Genomic DNA, 16,775 nt, shown 5'->3' on the forward strand with positions numbered 1-16,775 from the left:
GCGCAGGGTAGCAGGAAACTCTCCGCACACTCACCGAACCTGGGCTAGGACTCTCAATTATCTCTTAATCTCAAAGAAAAGGGAAATAGTTGCAAAATAGTCTGGTAGCTTCTCATTAGTGTGGATTGGCAACAGTGATACTGAAAACATTGCAAGAGAGTTTTACCAGAAAGGGTTTGTAAAACCAAATGAATGTCTCCTAGTAAAAATGATGCAGTTTTGAAGTATTTATGACATCTTAGATTACATTTCAAAAATTTGCATATATAAAGGTTTTACCAGCTATTTCCCCACTGGGAATTTTCCTGGAGGATCTGAAAACATCATATAATAGTGATATACGTGTGTCTATGTTTATAGCAGCACAATTTGTGATAGTCAAATCTTGGAAACAACGAAGAAGTCCATCACCTGAGGAATGGATGAAAAAGATGTGGTAGATCTATACAATGGAGTAGTACTCAGCTACAAAGAAGAATAAACTCGAAGATTTTATATTTAAGTGGATGCCACTTGAAGATATATTCATAAGTGAAATAAACCAGACACACATGTGTAAATATCATATAGTCTCCCTAGTACAAGAACTCAAAAGAAGAAATACAAATACGTATAATACAAGTAAAAAGAAAGCAAGAACTTGAGGACTAGACAATGAAGAGGGAGCAAGGAAAAAAGCTAGGAAACATGACAGGGGCAAAGTCATATATTTATATGTACAAGATGGTTAAGGCAATGATCCTGAGAATCTTCAGCAGGTTTTTGAAACTAGCAGTTAATTGGTATGTTTCTAACCCTTACTAACTATATACGCTGATACCTGTGAACTAAGCAACTGCACTGAAGATACTAATGTGTAATAGTAGGGTCGTGTTTGGAGTGCTTGTCATTCTGGTCTTCTGAATATGTGCTGCTTGTCATGACATGCCGCATACTTCCATGTTGTCTCTCTGGTAGATGTTTGTTTAAAAAGGAAGGGGGTGGTGAATGAAGGCAGGAGACAGGAAAAAGGGTGTTGCCAGACTGTCCTGCTACAATGCTCTATATCATTAGATTTCTAAACTTCTGTGTAAAAATATGTAATGGTTGATTCCTTTTTTAAAAATGTATTATAATTTTTTTCTTCACATTCTGTAGGGACTTAAAGTTTAACATATCAATACTTGATGAAAAATTCCTCTTCCATGTTATGCCTATGATGTTTGATATTCAGACAAATAGTGAGGTTAAGCTCAACTGCCTAGGTTGTATGGTAATAACAATAAGCTTCTCTGCTGGAGGGTTAACAACCTAAGTTTGCAGACCAAAAAGTAGAGAAAAAGGAGGGCCACAAGGACAGCCAACATTTTGGCCCTACGCTTTCAAGTTCAGTGAAGACTCAGGACACAGGAGAACTTATACTATAACATGATGCAACTCAGTTGCGTCCCAAATTTTCTGATCAAGGAGATTATGGGGCCAAAGAGGAAAGTGATCAGTGATGCAGAGTGTGCCTAAGGAGAGTCACATGGAGAGAAAACATTCTCTCAGGCTTTCACAGAGAGCACATTGGTCAAGCAATGGCATGACTCATTTGCATGACTGACACTGACAAAAGATCTACAATCTGAGATACAGGGCTTCAGGATAAAACCTGAGGGGATTTGACAATGACCTTATCAGATACAAAAGCTACATTTCTTGTTACATAGGTCTTGCTTTATCTTGGTCTTAACCATCCAGCAGAAAAGTATAAAAATGAAGTATAAGAAGTAAAGCCATGACTTTTGACATTGCCAGTCAAGCAGAAGATCTAATACTATCATGGACTACTGGACTATTTTGGAATATTTTGCTGAGTGCACACACCTATAATATTTAAATGATGGAACTAAACAAAAAGGGGATACAGATGAATGTCCATTTTGTATCTGTGTGTTCAAAATCGTTAGGATAGATATATAGCTACATTCTATTAGTTCAATAAGTAGAGGGATTTGCTCTAATAGGTTTTGTAAATAAGATATCATGTCTGCATCTTGTGCAAAAAATAGCCACTAGGAAGACTGTATGCAATGTGTTAATTATTGAAACTGTCCTACTAATTTGATTTGAAACTGTCTCATTGCTACTCATTTCTCAATAAAATTATGGGAAAAAAAGGGAAAACCACTTTTGTAAACTATTCTTTAAATGGATTACTTCATGTCACTTTTTCTGGTTAAGTAAATTTGTAAATTGAAAGAGAAAGAATGTAACAAGATCAGATATATTTCTCAATGCTAAAAGGACTTTTCCTACATTGAGAATAACAAAGTCTTCTTTGTATACCATAAGAAAGCTTGGGAAGAGGGAAGAGTTATGGAAATACTCATGACATTGCCTCATACTCTGAACATAATTCTATGTTCTTGATAAAAATATTGACAAATTCTACCATAACTCTCTGTATGTCCATATATGCATTTTTTTCTTCCCACAAATCAAAAACATACCTAAAAGTATGTTTTCTTATTTCTCAAACAAATACGTATTCGTGGGGAGATATATGTTTACTATTTAATGGTAACAATAGATATTCTTTATTTGTCAAAGACTATAATTTATAAAATATAGGCAAAGTATTTTCATTTGATTAGAATTGACTCACAATTCATACCCATAATCACTGATAATGTTAAAAAATCATTTGAAATGTATTTGAATGGAAAGAATCATGGATAGTGACGAGGTAAATTTAGGAAGGAAAGCTGAGAATAAAAGAAACTGCTAAATGCAAAGCAAGTATTTCAAGAATAGACTTGCATTTCTAGCTCTACAGAGTAAGTTGATATGGGTGCATTACCTTGGAGTAAAGGCTAGTAGGGATAAATCTAGGTTTTGAGGGTTTTTAAATTAAATGATCATCTTGAAGAAAAAACAATACAAAATATAAATGTAAAAGTAAATGTCAAAATGAAATGTTTTACAATCTGTGTGCTCTTTTATTTCCTTTACTTATGCAATATTTTTATAATATCCTTTTCTATAAAGAGAAATTAAAGTAATTCTGTCTTTATTCTTTCATTCTTCCTAGGTTGGGTGCTATAATTTCTGTTCTTATCCCCATTATTCTCTACAAGCACTGGTTGGGCACAAGCATAGTGGTTTTGTTTTGTATTACAGGAACTCTTTTTGAAAACATTTCTTACCTTTGATTAGTTAATACCTTAACTCTACACAGAGATGACTCTCTCTCATGAAAATATGTCAGTCTTTTCAAATTGAAATAAAGTGCAATTCATGTACCCTCTTACAAAATTCCTCCCAAATGCTAGTGATCATGCCAAAGCTATTTCCATGAGTAGAAACATGACAGAAGGAAAGTTATCAGTTATTACAAGAGAAAATATGCAGGTCTTCAAAAATGCATGATCCTAATACTAGAGAAACAAATATAACACACAATGTACAAATGTACAAGAAATTACAAGGTTGGTATATGATCATCAGCCACAGAGTCAGATGTGGAAGCATGAAGAGGGCATCTGCACACTGGGTACTAAAGGATTCAGCCCAAGGTCTGGAGCTTGCTGCAATGTTCTATGCAAGGCTGCATCAGGAGGCCAACGGGTCTGCAGTAAAAGGCTAAAGTGTCTACACCAGAAGGCTGAAGGATCCAACACAGAGGCTGAATAGTCTGTTGGAAGCCAGGAGACAATGTCCAAGATGACTGAGAAGACAGGAGCTCCTCTGAGGAAATGAAATGCTCTATATTTCTTCAATTCCCTTTTTTTATTAAGTGATGAGTCACCTTAGAGTGTGGAATTTCTAAGCTGATTTAGTTAGGCTTTTAACTTCTCAAGTTGACAAAATGTATCAACCACTACGTAGTGATAATGAACTTTTTAGAATTTTCAATGATATAAGCAGCTTGCAGCATATGGACTGTATCTTCAATGCTCCATAAAGGCTCAGTTGTTAAACATGTGCCATAGGTTTGCTACCACTGACTCATGGGATTGAAAAGGAATTATTTAACTTTTATTAGCTTCATGATATATCCACCTTTGGGTTCACGTTAGTCAGCTTTCTGTCACTGTGACAAAGTAGTTAAGATAATAAATTTATGAGGAGAAAATATGTATTTTGGTTGACTATTTAAAAGGTTTGCAGTTCATGATTGTTTGGTCCCAATGACTCTTGGCCTGAAAAAGAGGTACATAATGGGGGAATACATACTAGAGGATGCTGCTCATTTAATAATGGGGAAGAGTGAAAGGGAGAAAGCACGAGATGTGGTTCCCAATATCATCTTAAAGGGTACACCCACAATGACCATAATTCCTTTCACTAGCCCCCACTTCCTAAAGATTCCACTACTTCCCAATAGGAGTGTTATCTGGGGACCAAGCCTTTAATAACTGAGCCTTTATGGAGCATTGAAGATTCAATCCATAATAGAGTAATTCTAGCAAGTTGCACAATACTTCACTCTATTCTCATGGAGATAATAATACAAAGATCGAGAATTGAGTAAATTCTGATGTTTCTTCCATAAAATCAGGGTAGAATATAGAAGCTCATGTTCCTAATTCTAGCAGTTCACCACTCAGTCCAGCCTGGACTGAGATACTAGCTCTGATCATTTTCTCTTCTATTCATTCATTCACTGAAACATTTTTTACTGATCGATCATTATGCAACAAACACTAAGATTATTGAGACAAAATGGTGTGTAAAACATATGCAGTCTCTGTCATCAGTTCTCTAAAGTCTCATCCATGGCTTTGACATTTCTCATCTCTTCTTGTTCCTGAAAAATTGCAGGAAAAGGAATGCAAATCTTCCTAAGGATAGTATACAGAAGTTAAGAAATCAATTTGTCTTCATCTTTGTTCTTTGCAGTTTTGTGCTCCATGCAACTGCGGATAACATAGAGGAAGGATAGTATCATATAGGCAATGAACATCAATGAAAAATGATAGGGGAATACATACTATGTGAGACTTCTCTTTTATATTCTCATATGTTTCCTATCACGATGGCCATAAAGTATTTTTAGGCAACATAAATGCTCTGGTTCCTGCCAGACTTTCCAAAAGCCATCTAATTTCTTAGCACCTCAGGTGAATACCAATGAATCAAAGTCAATTATATGAATTTCTCACTTATCTCATTGGGATACACAGTGCTGCAAGCAAAACAGCAGTACTCTAGGGAGATTTCAGTGGGCTTTTCTATAGTTTAGAAAAGTAAGCAGGACTCTTTGAGCTTTAAAGAAAAAAATATTGATGCAAAGTTGTAAAAAATTAAAAGAAAAAAATTGAAAAGGGAAATCCTTGAGCAGAAAGAGATTTTAACCAGTATTAAATATAGAAGTTTGAATCAGTATTAAACTCAGCATCCTTGTTAGCCATGCCATATGTATGCTATTTTCATGAGTCTAAAATTCTCTGTCTTTACATAAACCTTCACAGGAATGTAGGTATCCTAGAAATCGTGATGGGAATTCTACTATCAAGTAAAAAGTGCAATGATAGAATGTGTATGCAATTTATTAATTGTTCCTGTCAACTATATTAATTTCTTAAAGTCTGATAGCCTCTCTCTATGCCAGTGATGCTGAGCTTTTTAGAGCTTTCAATGGTAACAAACAGCTGGCTGAAGCATATGTGCCATATGTTTGCCACCACTGTTCTAGGCCAAGCCCACACAATCTTTTGATGCAACAAAGAATAGCAAAAAGAACACAGAGTTTGAATTCTGGCCTTGCAGCTTTATTGGTATATATGATTTTTGGATGAGTTACTTATGCTTACATACCTGAATTTCAACTTGATCAACTTACAAAGAAGTATACTAATAGCTCTTACAAGATTTCTTTGATAATTGAAAGAAATTTTATATGCTCATAAAGCATGTTATATAAAGTAGGCACTAAATGAATGGTAGGCACTGCTATTTATGGATTTCAGCTTAATAACAGGGTAATCCTACTATAACTTGTTTATTCCTGTTTACTTTGGGTTAAGAAACACTTTCTTATAAGACTCATGATTTTTAGCTGTGAACCAAATTCTTTATAGCATTTTATTTTTTGCTGGAAACTAAGCAAGGTCATAAATCAATAATAACTCTTGCCATCTCAGGACTTATTGATCGTGTTGTTTATCTTCTGTAATGTTCCTGGAAAACTCAATTATTTTGGGAAGTCACCCAAACTAGTTTACCCATTATTCAGTATTAGTATTATTAGTAACAAGTTATGGAAGTATTAGGTTGACTTTCTTGAAAAAACAATCTCTCTGTGTGCGATAGTTACTTACCCAATAAAATTCTTAGCATATATTTCATAAAAGAATAAATCAATATAAACAGCTAGAGAGATTCTTTTCAATGCATGTATTTGTTGTGTATTGCATATATGAGTCCTGTTTTATAACGTGGCTCTTGGAAGTGATTTGAAACAGGAGCATCTTTTAAGATGTCTGGTGTACTTCCCCAACATTGAGTACACTGTTTGGTGTGAAAGTGTGTTCTAGGATTTAGAGATATTTAAAGGCTTCTGTTTTAATGCTGGATATTTATTTGAAAAATTCAGTATCCTTTCTGCTTCTTTTTTGGTTTTGGTTTAGGTTATTGAGAAGAGACAGTTTCAAGGAGTATAAAACTGTCTTTCAAGATGGTGAAGTGGCTTAAAATGAGCCTACTAATTTAAAGGTCAAAGGCAGACATTTCTCAAAACAAAATGTGACATGAAGAAGGGTAGTGTTGCCTCCTACTTTTCAGATATACATAGAAATTGCTTGCTATATGCATTAAAATTGCAAAATCTTAATGTAAGAAGTACACTAGATGTTTCTTATGACCAGCCACATTGGACAGATTAGAATAAGAGATGACTGTTACTTTACCATGTTAAGGCATTCACACAAGGCAATAATTTCCCTTCACTTTTGTTTTATTATATTTAGTAAGGGATATCCATATCTCCTCAGACTACATCAAGAATTTCCATGAGAATCATAAAACTATAATGTTAAAATCTTTATTTTTTCAATAATTTTATTGAGAAATAAATAGCAATGAGACAGTTTCAAATCTGATTAGTAGGACAGGTTCAATAATTAATACATTGCATATTGTTGTCTTAGTGGTTATTCACTGTACAAGATGTAGACATGATATCCTGTCCACAAACACCATTTGACAAATCTTTTTCTTCATTGAATTAAGAGAATGTAGCTGTGTATCTATCCTAACTATTTTGTATAAACAGATACAAAATGGTTGTTCACTTGTATCCCCTTTTTTCACTTAATTTTGTCAGAGAAGAAAATTAGATTGTCATTTAAATATTATAGATGAATGAATTCAGCAAAACATTCCAATATAGTCCAGTACTCTGTAATAGTAGTAGGTTTTCCATAAGACTGGCAATTTCTGAAGTTGTTGACTTGAGCCTTTTGCAGCTCAGCATATATACTTTTCTGCTGGATGGTTAAGACTAAGATAAAGCAAGACCTATATAACAAGAAATGTAGCTTTGTATCTGATAGGTTCATTCAAATCCCCTCAGGATTTATCCTGAATCCCTGTACCTCAGATTGCAGATCCTTTGTCAGTGTCAACCATGTATGAGTCACAGTCATTGCTTGATCAATGTGCTCTCTGTGAAAGTCTGAGAGAATGTTTTCTCTCCATGTGACTCTCCTTAGGTACACTCCACATCATCAATCACTTTCCTCTTTGGCCCCATAATCTCCTTGATCAGAAAATTTGGGACACCACTGAGTTACATGATGTTACAGTACAGGTTCACATATGTCCTGAGTCTTCACTGACCTTGAAAGGCTAGGGCCAAAATGTTAGTTGTCCTTGTGGCCCTCCTTTTTCTCTAATTTTTGGTCTGCAAACTTAGGTTGTTAACCCTCCAGAAGAGAAGCTTATTGTTATTACCCTACAACCTAGACAGCTGAGCTTAACCTCACTATCTGAATATCAAACATCTTAGGCATAACATGGAACAGGTATTACAAGATGTGTTGTCTTAAATCCACTCTGCCATTCCCCATCCTTCTCTATATCCAAGAACCTGACTAGTACAGATCTCATCATCAGACACACTTCCCTGTGGATTCTGGTTGACTTCTGACAATGAGGTAAATTATCCAAAGTGGAAAGATGCAAGAAGAAAAAGCCTGGCATATGTTATATCCCTGGCTTCTTTTCTACAACATCAATATGGGTTGAGTGTTTATCTTTACTCATAGCTACAAGTCCTGGTATGTAGCTTTTTTGTACAGATCCACTTTCTGAGTTCCAACCACTGTGCCTTCTGCTCATCCTTTTGGGCTGAAAGGTAGTTACCGGTCCCACTATTGCTAGAAGTGAAGACTCACATCCTTTGTTAGTGTGCTTATTGCTATGCTCATATATTTGAAAATAGTCTCTTTATTAAACTCTTCAAATTCTGAGGCTCTTTACTCTGCTTGAATGGGGACAAAAACAGTCAGTTAAAAAATAACAAACTCAGCATGAGCAAGGTCAGTAGCTCATCCTCATGAAAGGGAGTGTCCAGGGATCACAAACCCCATTCTTCTAGTAGCATTCGGGGTGCACAAAAAGACTACATCTCCACGGGAGCTGGTGGGGTGGGTTAGACAATGTCATAGCTCCCTCTAAGAGAAACAACAGATTACAATGTAAGAGGCCATGGTTTAATGAGGAAGGAAATGGCAAGAGCCAACAGGAAAGTATCTAGTTATAAACTTTTAACATGTGTGAACAAGCTTGACACTTTTTATGTAGCTTATTATTTGAAGTGGTCTTACTCAAAAGGCACAACTTTTCAATTGTGTAATACCAGAATAAAAACCATTACTTAGTTGTTTGTTTCCTTTGTAGTTTGGAAGTATTTTTAATTTGATATATTTTCACTTGTTGACTGTTGGTGTTCTTGTGAAATTGGGGTTCTGTTCAGGAAGTCTTTGCTTATATTCAGTTATTTTCCTGAAAGAATTAAACACACCATATTTCAGTGATATTTGCATAACCATGTTTCTTCATAATAGCTAAGACCTTCAAAGCAGGCTACATGCACACCAACTAATGAATGGATAAACCAGAGAGCATATAGGGCCAGCCAAATAGCTCAGCAAATTAAAGTGCCTGTAAGCAGGCACAGGGACCAGGGGTTTGATCCCAGGGCCTGCTGAGCCAGCCCTGCCCCAAGGGTGAGCTAAGATGGTGATTGAAACTGGGTGTGATAGCCAGTAATAACTGCAGCTTAAGTTCTTTCATGAAAAAACAATGGATAAATAAATGTCCTACTTACAATAATTTTCTGGACTTTCTAGAATCCAATTTCTCTAACTTCTTCAATCTGCTTTTCTTCTGTTTTTCTTTTGTCTGTCTTTATGATGTACCAGTAGGTGTTTCAGAAAAGCATCCATTATGAAGGAAGAAGATCAAGATAAATACACAATAAGAAAATAAAGATCTGAAAACCTCAAGTTAGAAAACAAAAGCATTTGATATTTATGAAGATTAATAATAGTTTTTATTGATGGAATAAGATTGTGAAGCTGAGTAAAGAACAAGAAATATCTTTTTAAAATAAATGGATAAAATATTGATAATTCTTTTAAAAGTACGTAATACATGGATGATAAAGTCAAGAAAATACATCAGAGACAAAGACATGGAAAAGGCAAGAAATACTTAACACTTATGCTTTATTTTAATGTATTTGTTCATAGAATTATAGTCACCTAAAAACCAAAAACACTCTTGAAATATCAAGTGTATTCTCTAATTGCATCCTCCAAATCTGACACAGAGAAAAAGCGGGTAATTACATTTTGGCTCCTAGAAAGAGTGGTCTGTGTTCCAAATGCATGAGAAATCTTTTTTTTTCAGCTTCCAGGTGCATAGCATGATTGAAACTTTCAAGTGTCAATATTCAGCCCTGAGGCTTCTCCAACATTTCAATTCCATATATATTAATATCTGCTGTATATTTCACTTTTCCATAGTAGTCTTCCAAATACTTAGAGACAGAAAACAATAGACTAGGATAGTTTCCTTTTTGAGAAGTATTATCCTCAACTGTGACCTACTTAATTTGGAAGAAATTTTAAATTTTTTCTAAAGATTTTGAAATCAGCCATGTAAGGAGAAACTAAAGGGCCCCAGGGCTGAGGAATGATTCCATCTCTTCTTGTAGTTTCTTGTCTGAGTAGCAGTCAGCAGAGTTTTGTTTAAGTAAATCCATTGTATTATCTAGTATTTCTTGAAAGTAATAGAGCAAAAGTGCAATACCAGCAAAGCAATAAGTATCTGACAATTCCACTTGCAAAAGTGTTATAAACTGATCAAAATAATTATCAAGAAAAATTAAGTTTTTAAAGACACAATTGCCCCTCAGTCTGTTAAATCATTGTATTTTTATTGTCTGAATCTTACCATGTGTGCTAGGCAACAGAGTAAACACACTAAGCACACCACTGCAGAAAACTGACCTAAATAGGTATCCTTCCATGTACTTTACAGATTAGAGATCAAGTCTAAGAAATAACTAAAAAGTTTTTGCAAGATACTGAGAATTGGAAACCGAGGTTTGAACCACCATGAAAAGTAGATGGTCTTTCTCTTTACTTCTCTACCACTGAGCTACTAATTGTGCCATAGGACCGGGCATTTTGTTTATTATTTATAAAATAGTAATGATGTGACCTATGTTTCTATTATTTTATATTGAAACTGTTTTTTTTAACTTTTCATGGGAATTTCTATGAGGAAATTTTTCTTTGTCGGTTCTATTTTGTGTTTGTTTCAGTAAATATGTACATGATGCTAGACGTTGGGTATATGGAGTGGAATATGGCCCTTTTCAGAGAAGTACACGGAACCCTAAGTCCAAAGCAGCCAATGGTTTTGATAATGTCTTGAAAATTTCCATAAGACAGAAGAGTAACAGATGAAAAGGCATATTAGGTGATACATAACCATTTCCATATTTCTCAGATAAAAAGTGTTAGTCGTGTGTTGCTTCTGTATTCATTCTATTGGGGATCATAAAATGACATCCCCAAATATGTTGCTTTGACCTTCAAACCTAGGGATTAGCAAGTGCACAGAAGTTCTTCTCTGAAGTTCCTTCACCTAACTAAATACTGGATCAGCCAAAACAAACACAATTACCTTCACTGTTATTATGAAGATTTCATTCCAATCTTATTACAGAGATTAAACTTGTATCACAGAGCAAGAGAGTGAAAAATAAAACACTACCCCTAGACAGAAGAAATTTATGTGAGGTCATTTTGTGTTTGGGTGCCCCATTCAAGTCCCATACAATTGATGTACTCCCCTCCTAAAAATATCTACATTTCCCACTATTCTTTCCCTATTAAAGGAATATTTAGTTCTCAGTCATGTGCCCATCTTTAAATTTCATATTTTGTGTGGCTTTTGTACAAATATCTTTTCTAATAAATGTGTATGTTGTTTTTTCTGTTAGTCTGTCTGTTATAAATTTATTTCAGCTTACTCTATTATTGAGCCTTCAATAGGAAAGATTGCATTTTCTGATAATTCCTTCATTAAACTAATATTTATTGAATGCTTACCATGGGTAAAACTCTGTTAGGTTGATCAGAGGCATTCAAGGGGAATGTAATCCCCAGTAGCCAATGGGTTATTCACATATGTTGGTATCTACTCATCTGACTTTAGAATCCCTTTACACTATGTAGCTACAAAGATAATTATCTTTTCCTGTTCTTCCCTTTTCATCTCTCCACCTTCCGGCCTCTTCCTGCATTGCCCTTTATTTTCTTATATGTATTTTTTCCTTTTATCTTTTTCTTACTTATCACTTAAGAATCCTTTATTCTGTCATAATATCTAACATATGGTTAGTACCAGATATAATCTTATAGAATGAATGTACATATAATAGACTGAGGTCACACATGAATTTTAAACACTATAGAAATAGATGTCTACAAGAAAAGGAACACTCACACACATACTGTTTAAAAGTTCAGGCAAAATTATTTTCTTCTATGAACATTGTGACCTAAAAGCCTTTATTTCAGTAGTTGCTCAATAAATATCTGACTGTCCCATGCCCTAAAGTTCACATGACTGTTAGAAAAGCATTGACTGAATTTTGATAGATTTAAACTTAAAATGTTTTCAGATGGACTCTTCATGCATTTTGTAGTAGTTCTAAAATCTTTAAAGTCTAGGTGGCCACTGTAGCTTCATGACTTTTAAATCGTTTCTATTTGTTACTCCTCATGAAATGATTTTACAGATTGTTGGCTATTGTTTGAGACATTTTTGTCATACAGTTTTCTCACTGAATTTCACACTGATTCCTGCTGGAGGAGACTGGCCATACTGCATGTGTATTTTATTGTGTCATTATATACTTTTACAATGCAGAAGTTCTGGCCAAAGAGCTCAGCGAATTAAAGCACCTGCAATGTAGGTGCAGGGTCAAAGGATCAATCCTCAGGCCTGTTGGGCTGGCCCTGCCCCCGGGGCACACGCTGAGATAGCAGTTGAGACTGGGCATGTTGATACACACCTGCAATCCCAGCACTTGGGAGGCTGTAAACAGGAGAATCAGTACAAGTCCAATCTAGTAGTGAGACCCTGAACACCCTGTAGACTCTTCCCTAAAACACACACACATGCACGCACACACACACACACACACACACACACACACACACACACACACACACAAAAGCAGATAGGCCAAAGAAGTACTTTTATATTGCAGATAGGCCACTAGATTGGACTAACACATCTACACACTGAGCAACATCCAAGACCCATGGAAATGACCATTCATCTTGGAATGAAATCAGAGGTTATGTCATTCTCTGGTGTCTCTCTCCAGGAGAGTTCACTTCATAAACTGTATTGACTCCTCTAATATTTTCCTAGTACTTAGTTTGGAAAGTTCTTGCTGCTATGATCTCTATCTTCTGATCCCTGCCGGCCATCGGCCAATGATTCTGACTCATGATATCCATTGTAAATTAGAATTTTCAAAAAGCATTCTACCAAGAATTTAAAAAGAAATGAAGTTACAAAAATATAATAAACGGGGCCGGGGAGATGGCTCAGTAGGATAAGTGCTTGACTGGCAAATGCAAGGATCTGAGTTCAATCCCTGGTTCCAAAAAAAAAAAAAAAAAAAAAAATATATATATATATATATATATATATATATATATATATATATAGAGAGAGAGAGAGAGAGAGAGAGAGAAAAGGTTTAAGCATATGAACTCCCAATCCTTTTTTTTTGGTGCCAATTTAAATATTTATTGAAGACATTGCATTTTCACTTATAGTACAGTGCTTAAAGTGCAATGCTATGTTTCCTTGTGTACATGTTCCAGTATTCAAGTATTGAGAATGCCCAGTACTTTACTATAGCAGCTCAACTTTAACTGCTACAGAATTTGCTACAAATTTAGGTCCTTCAATTTTATTGGTTGTGGAAGAATGCTATATTTTTATTTAAAGTTGGCTTAATCAACCTCTTCAATGTTGGGTCCCAAGGAAGCACCACCAGAAGGAGGAGCTCCTCCACCAGGGAAGCCCCCAGGCATTCCTCCAGGCATGCCACCTGCACTCTGGTAGAGCTTGGTGATGATGGAACAGCTGGTGGAGTCATGACAGTTCTCATCAAGCGCAATACCACCATTCCTACCAAGCAGACCCAGACCTTCACTACCTACTCAGACAACCAGCCTGGCGTGCTCATTCAGGTATATGAAGGTGAGCGAGCCATGATGAAGGATAACAACCTGCTTGGCAAGTTTGAACTCACAGGCATACCTCCCGCACCCCGTGGTGTTCCTCAGATTGAAGTAACTTTTGATATTGATGCCAATGGCATCCTCAATGTTTCTGCAGTCGATAAAAGTACAGGAAAAGAGAACAAGATTACCATCACTAATGATAAGGGCCGTTTGAGCAAGGAGGACATAGAACGTATGGTCCAGGAAGCAGAGAAGTACAAGGCTGAAGATGAACTCCCAATCCTGGTCCCACAAACTTGAGTTGATGCAAGTTGGGTGTTTTTTTTTTTTTTTTTTTTTTTTTTTTTTTTTTTTTTTTTTTTTTTTTTTTTTTTTTTTTTTTTTTTTTTTTATTTTTTACTGACACATACTAAGTATACATACTTATGGGGTAAATGTGACATTTCGACACATATATACAGAATCAATGTATTTTTTTTTCTTTTACCAAGGATTGAACTCAGGACCTTGCTCTTACTGCACAGGCTCTGTACTGCTGAGTTATATCCTCAACCCTCAAGCTGTTCTGACAATAATTAACTTAGGTTTTAAGCCTTTTTCTTCTTTTTCTCCTAGTTTGAAATGGTAGGAATCATACACACAGTGACCTGGAAGGTTAGGCTAGGTGGTACATCTATGGGACCTGCTCAGATTCCCCAAAGCCTATGTCTAGAGCTTTTCTCTAACCACAATGAACAAATCACTCCCTAAAACCTGCCACTCTTATTTATCCATCTATTCAGTCCACAAATATTTTTCTTTTGTATAATTGTCAAATACATCATAATCATATGCTTTAAGGGTTTCACAGTATAATGTAGACCATCTCTGTACTCTAGTACTTATATGAAAAGAAAGAAAATCTCTCCTTTACCTCTCCCTACAATCATTTCCCTTAGTTTCAGGTCATATGGCTCTGGTACTAGGGTTCAGGAAGTCTTTCCTGAATCACCAACTTCATTTCTTCTCTCTTCATCTAATACCAGACAAGCTAATGTTTAAAATCTACTAAGTTCAAGGGATAGTAATACAGAGGTTCTTATAACCATACTTTGAGTAGGCTTAGTTGCAAGAACCTATACCACAACAACATACTGCAATGGATGTACAATTCAGATGTCAACCACATCTCCAAGAGATTCATCTGTAGATTTAAATCATGTTCCCAAGTTATCACACTGGCTCTTTCCAAGTTCCCAATATAACAAATCTGAGTAAAGTACAACTCAGAAACTCTGATGCAAGTTTAAGGTTCATTTTCTAAAGGAATGGAAAAGAAAATTGTCGAGTAAATGAATGTGTTAAAAAAAGATTAGAAGAATGACTTACTTATTAATTAATAGAATTAATTATCTTTGGTATAGTTTCATTAAAAAGTCATTATATGAGCAAGTATAGACCATTGTATTTGCTTCTTAATGAGCACTTTCACCAAGTGATATTTGGTTGGGCTGTTTCTGCTTTCTAGTGGACTTCAAAGGAAAAACACCATTCTCCTTTTTACATGTTCTCAAATGCCAGAGCCACAGGTAAACAGCAGTCATGAAGATTTGCCAGCATGTTTACACCTCACAATACCACTTACCAATTGAACAGTGGCAGGAGTAGGGTACTGAGCCAATGTCTTTAAACAGTCTGCCATTTTTTATTTGTAAGGATATTTTCAAAGACGTACAATTACCATTTTTATAATTTTGTGCCTTGTTTAAGAATTCATGGCCTCCTGATGTTTCTCTGCAGTCTGAACAGTTTTTTCTCTGCTCATATTGTCAGGTAAACATTGTGAAAGTATGTTTAGAGCACTGTAAATGATGTCCTAGTGGGAAAACACAGCCTGAACTGATAAGTACAGTGTGCTGTTAATGAGATAAACTATTAATGAGAGCATTATGACACAGGCAAGCAGAGCACTTTGAAGCTTGAGCTATGTGTATCTTTTGAAATTGTTTCTATTTCCAAAGGCAGAATTTATTACTTAAAAGTGTTACATATAATGTACCTCTGTTCTGGTTGAGATGCAAAGTGTCCCCTAAAAGGTTGATTATGTTGAAGAGCTGGGTTGCCAGTTGGTGGGCTTCAAAGAACTGAGTGGATGATGATAGCTCTAACTTCATCAAGTGAATTAATCCACTGAGGAGTCAAATAACTAAATGGTTCCTTCTGCACTAGCTCATCCCGTAAACTCCCTCTGATTCTTGGCTGCCATAAGGTGAGTTTAGCTCCAGCACACCCTTCTTCCATGATATTCTGCCTCACCACAGACCCATAGCAATGAAGCCAGGTGACCATCAACTGAAATTTTCAGCCAAAACATATTCTTATTCGTCTAACTCATTTTATTCTCCAATATCCTGTCACAGAAGCATAAAACTGACACACACAGCCTGTAAAACATTCTTCCTTCAGTACTTCTGAATAGTATGGGAAGATAAAATTTCAATTTAAAAACCAGGCTCACAAAGAAAGCAAAAGAATCTCTTTATAGATTTCCTGCAATTTATAAACAAAACCAATGCTATCTGCATAGAGGACAGGACTGAGTGGCAGCTGATAAATAAACAAATATTAAATGATTGAGCAAAACATAAAATATAATTTCATGTCATGCTAATTGTCCACATGTGTACGACCTGATCATCAAAGACATCAAGATATAATTTCTAAATGAGAACATTAGCATTTAGTTTATAATCAGTAAGGGAATTAGAATCAGTAAGAGATTAGAGGAGGAATAAAAAACTGCAAGAAATAAAGTAGCTCAAACTCTAGATTTGTTAACACATCTATGAGCAATGAAGTAATAATCTGTTAAAACAATTTTACCTTCCCTCAGAAGTTAACTAAATTTTATTTTACTTTTTTCCCATAATTTATTGATAAACAAATAGCAATGAGACAGTTTCAAATCAAATTGGTAGGACAGTATCAAAAATTCACACATTGCATCCATTCTTCCTAGTGGTTAATTGCTGTACAAGATGC

At 35.4% G+C, this 16,775-nt stretch overlaps 1 protein-coding gene across 1 annotated transcript; it reads left to right on the forward strand.

Moving 5' to 3' along the window:
* Positions 1–4,184: 4,184 nt before the first annotated feature.
* On the forward strand, positions 4,185–14,054 carry LOC101569223 (heat shock 70 kDa protein-like). Its single transcript, XM_004648262.1, has 2 exons — positions 4,185–4,281; positions 13,516–14,054. The coding sequence occupies exons 1-2, from the start codon at positions 4,185–4,187 to the stop codon at positions 14,052–14,054; spliced, it is 636 nt and encodes a 211-aa protein (XP_004648319.1).
* The last annotated feature ends 2,721 nt before the right edge of the window (positions 14,055–16,775 follow it).

The sequence above is a fragment of the Octodon degus genome, unplaced genomic scaffold (assembly GCF_000260255.1).
Source record: "Octodon degus isolate 3935 unplaced genomic scaffold, OctDeg1.0 scaffold00377, whole genome shotgun sequence".
NCBI classification, from domain to species: domain Eukaryota; kingdom Metazoa; phylum Chordata; class Mammalia; order Rodentia; family Octodontidae; genus Octodon; species Octodon degus.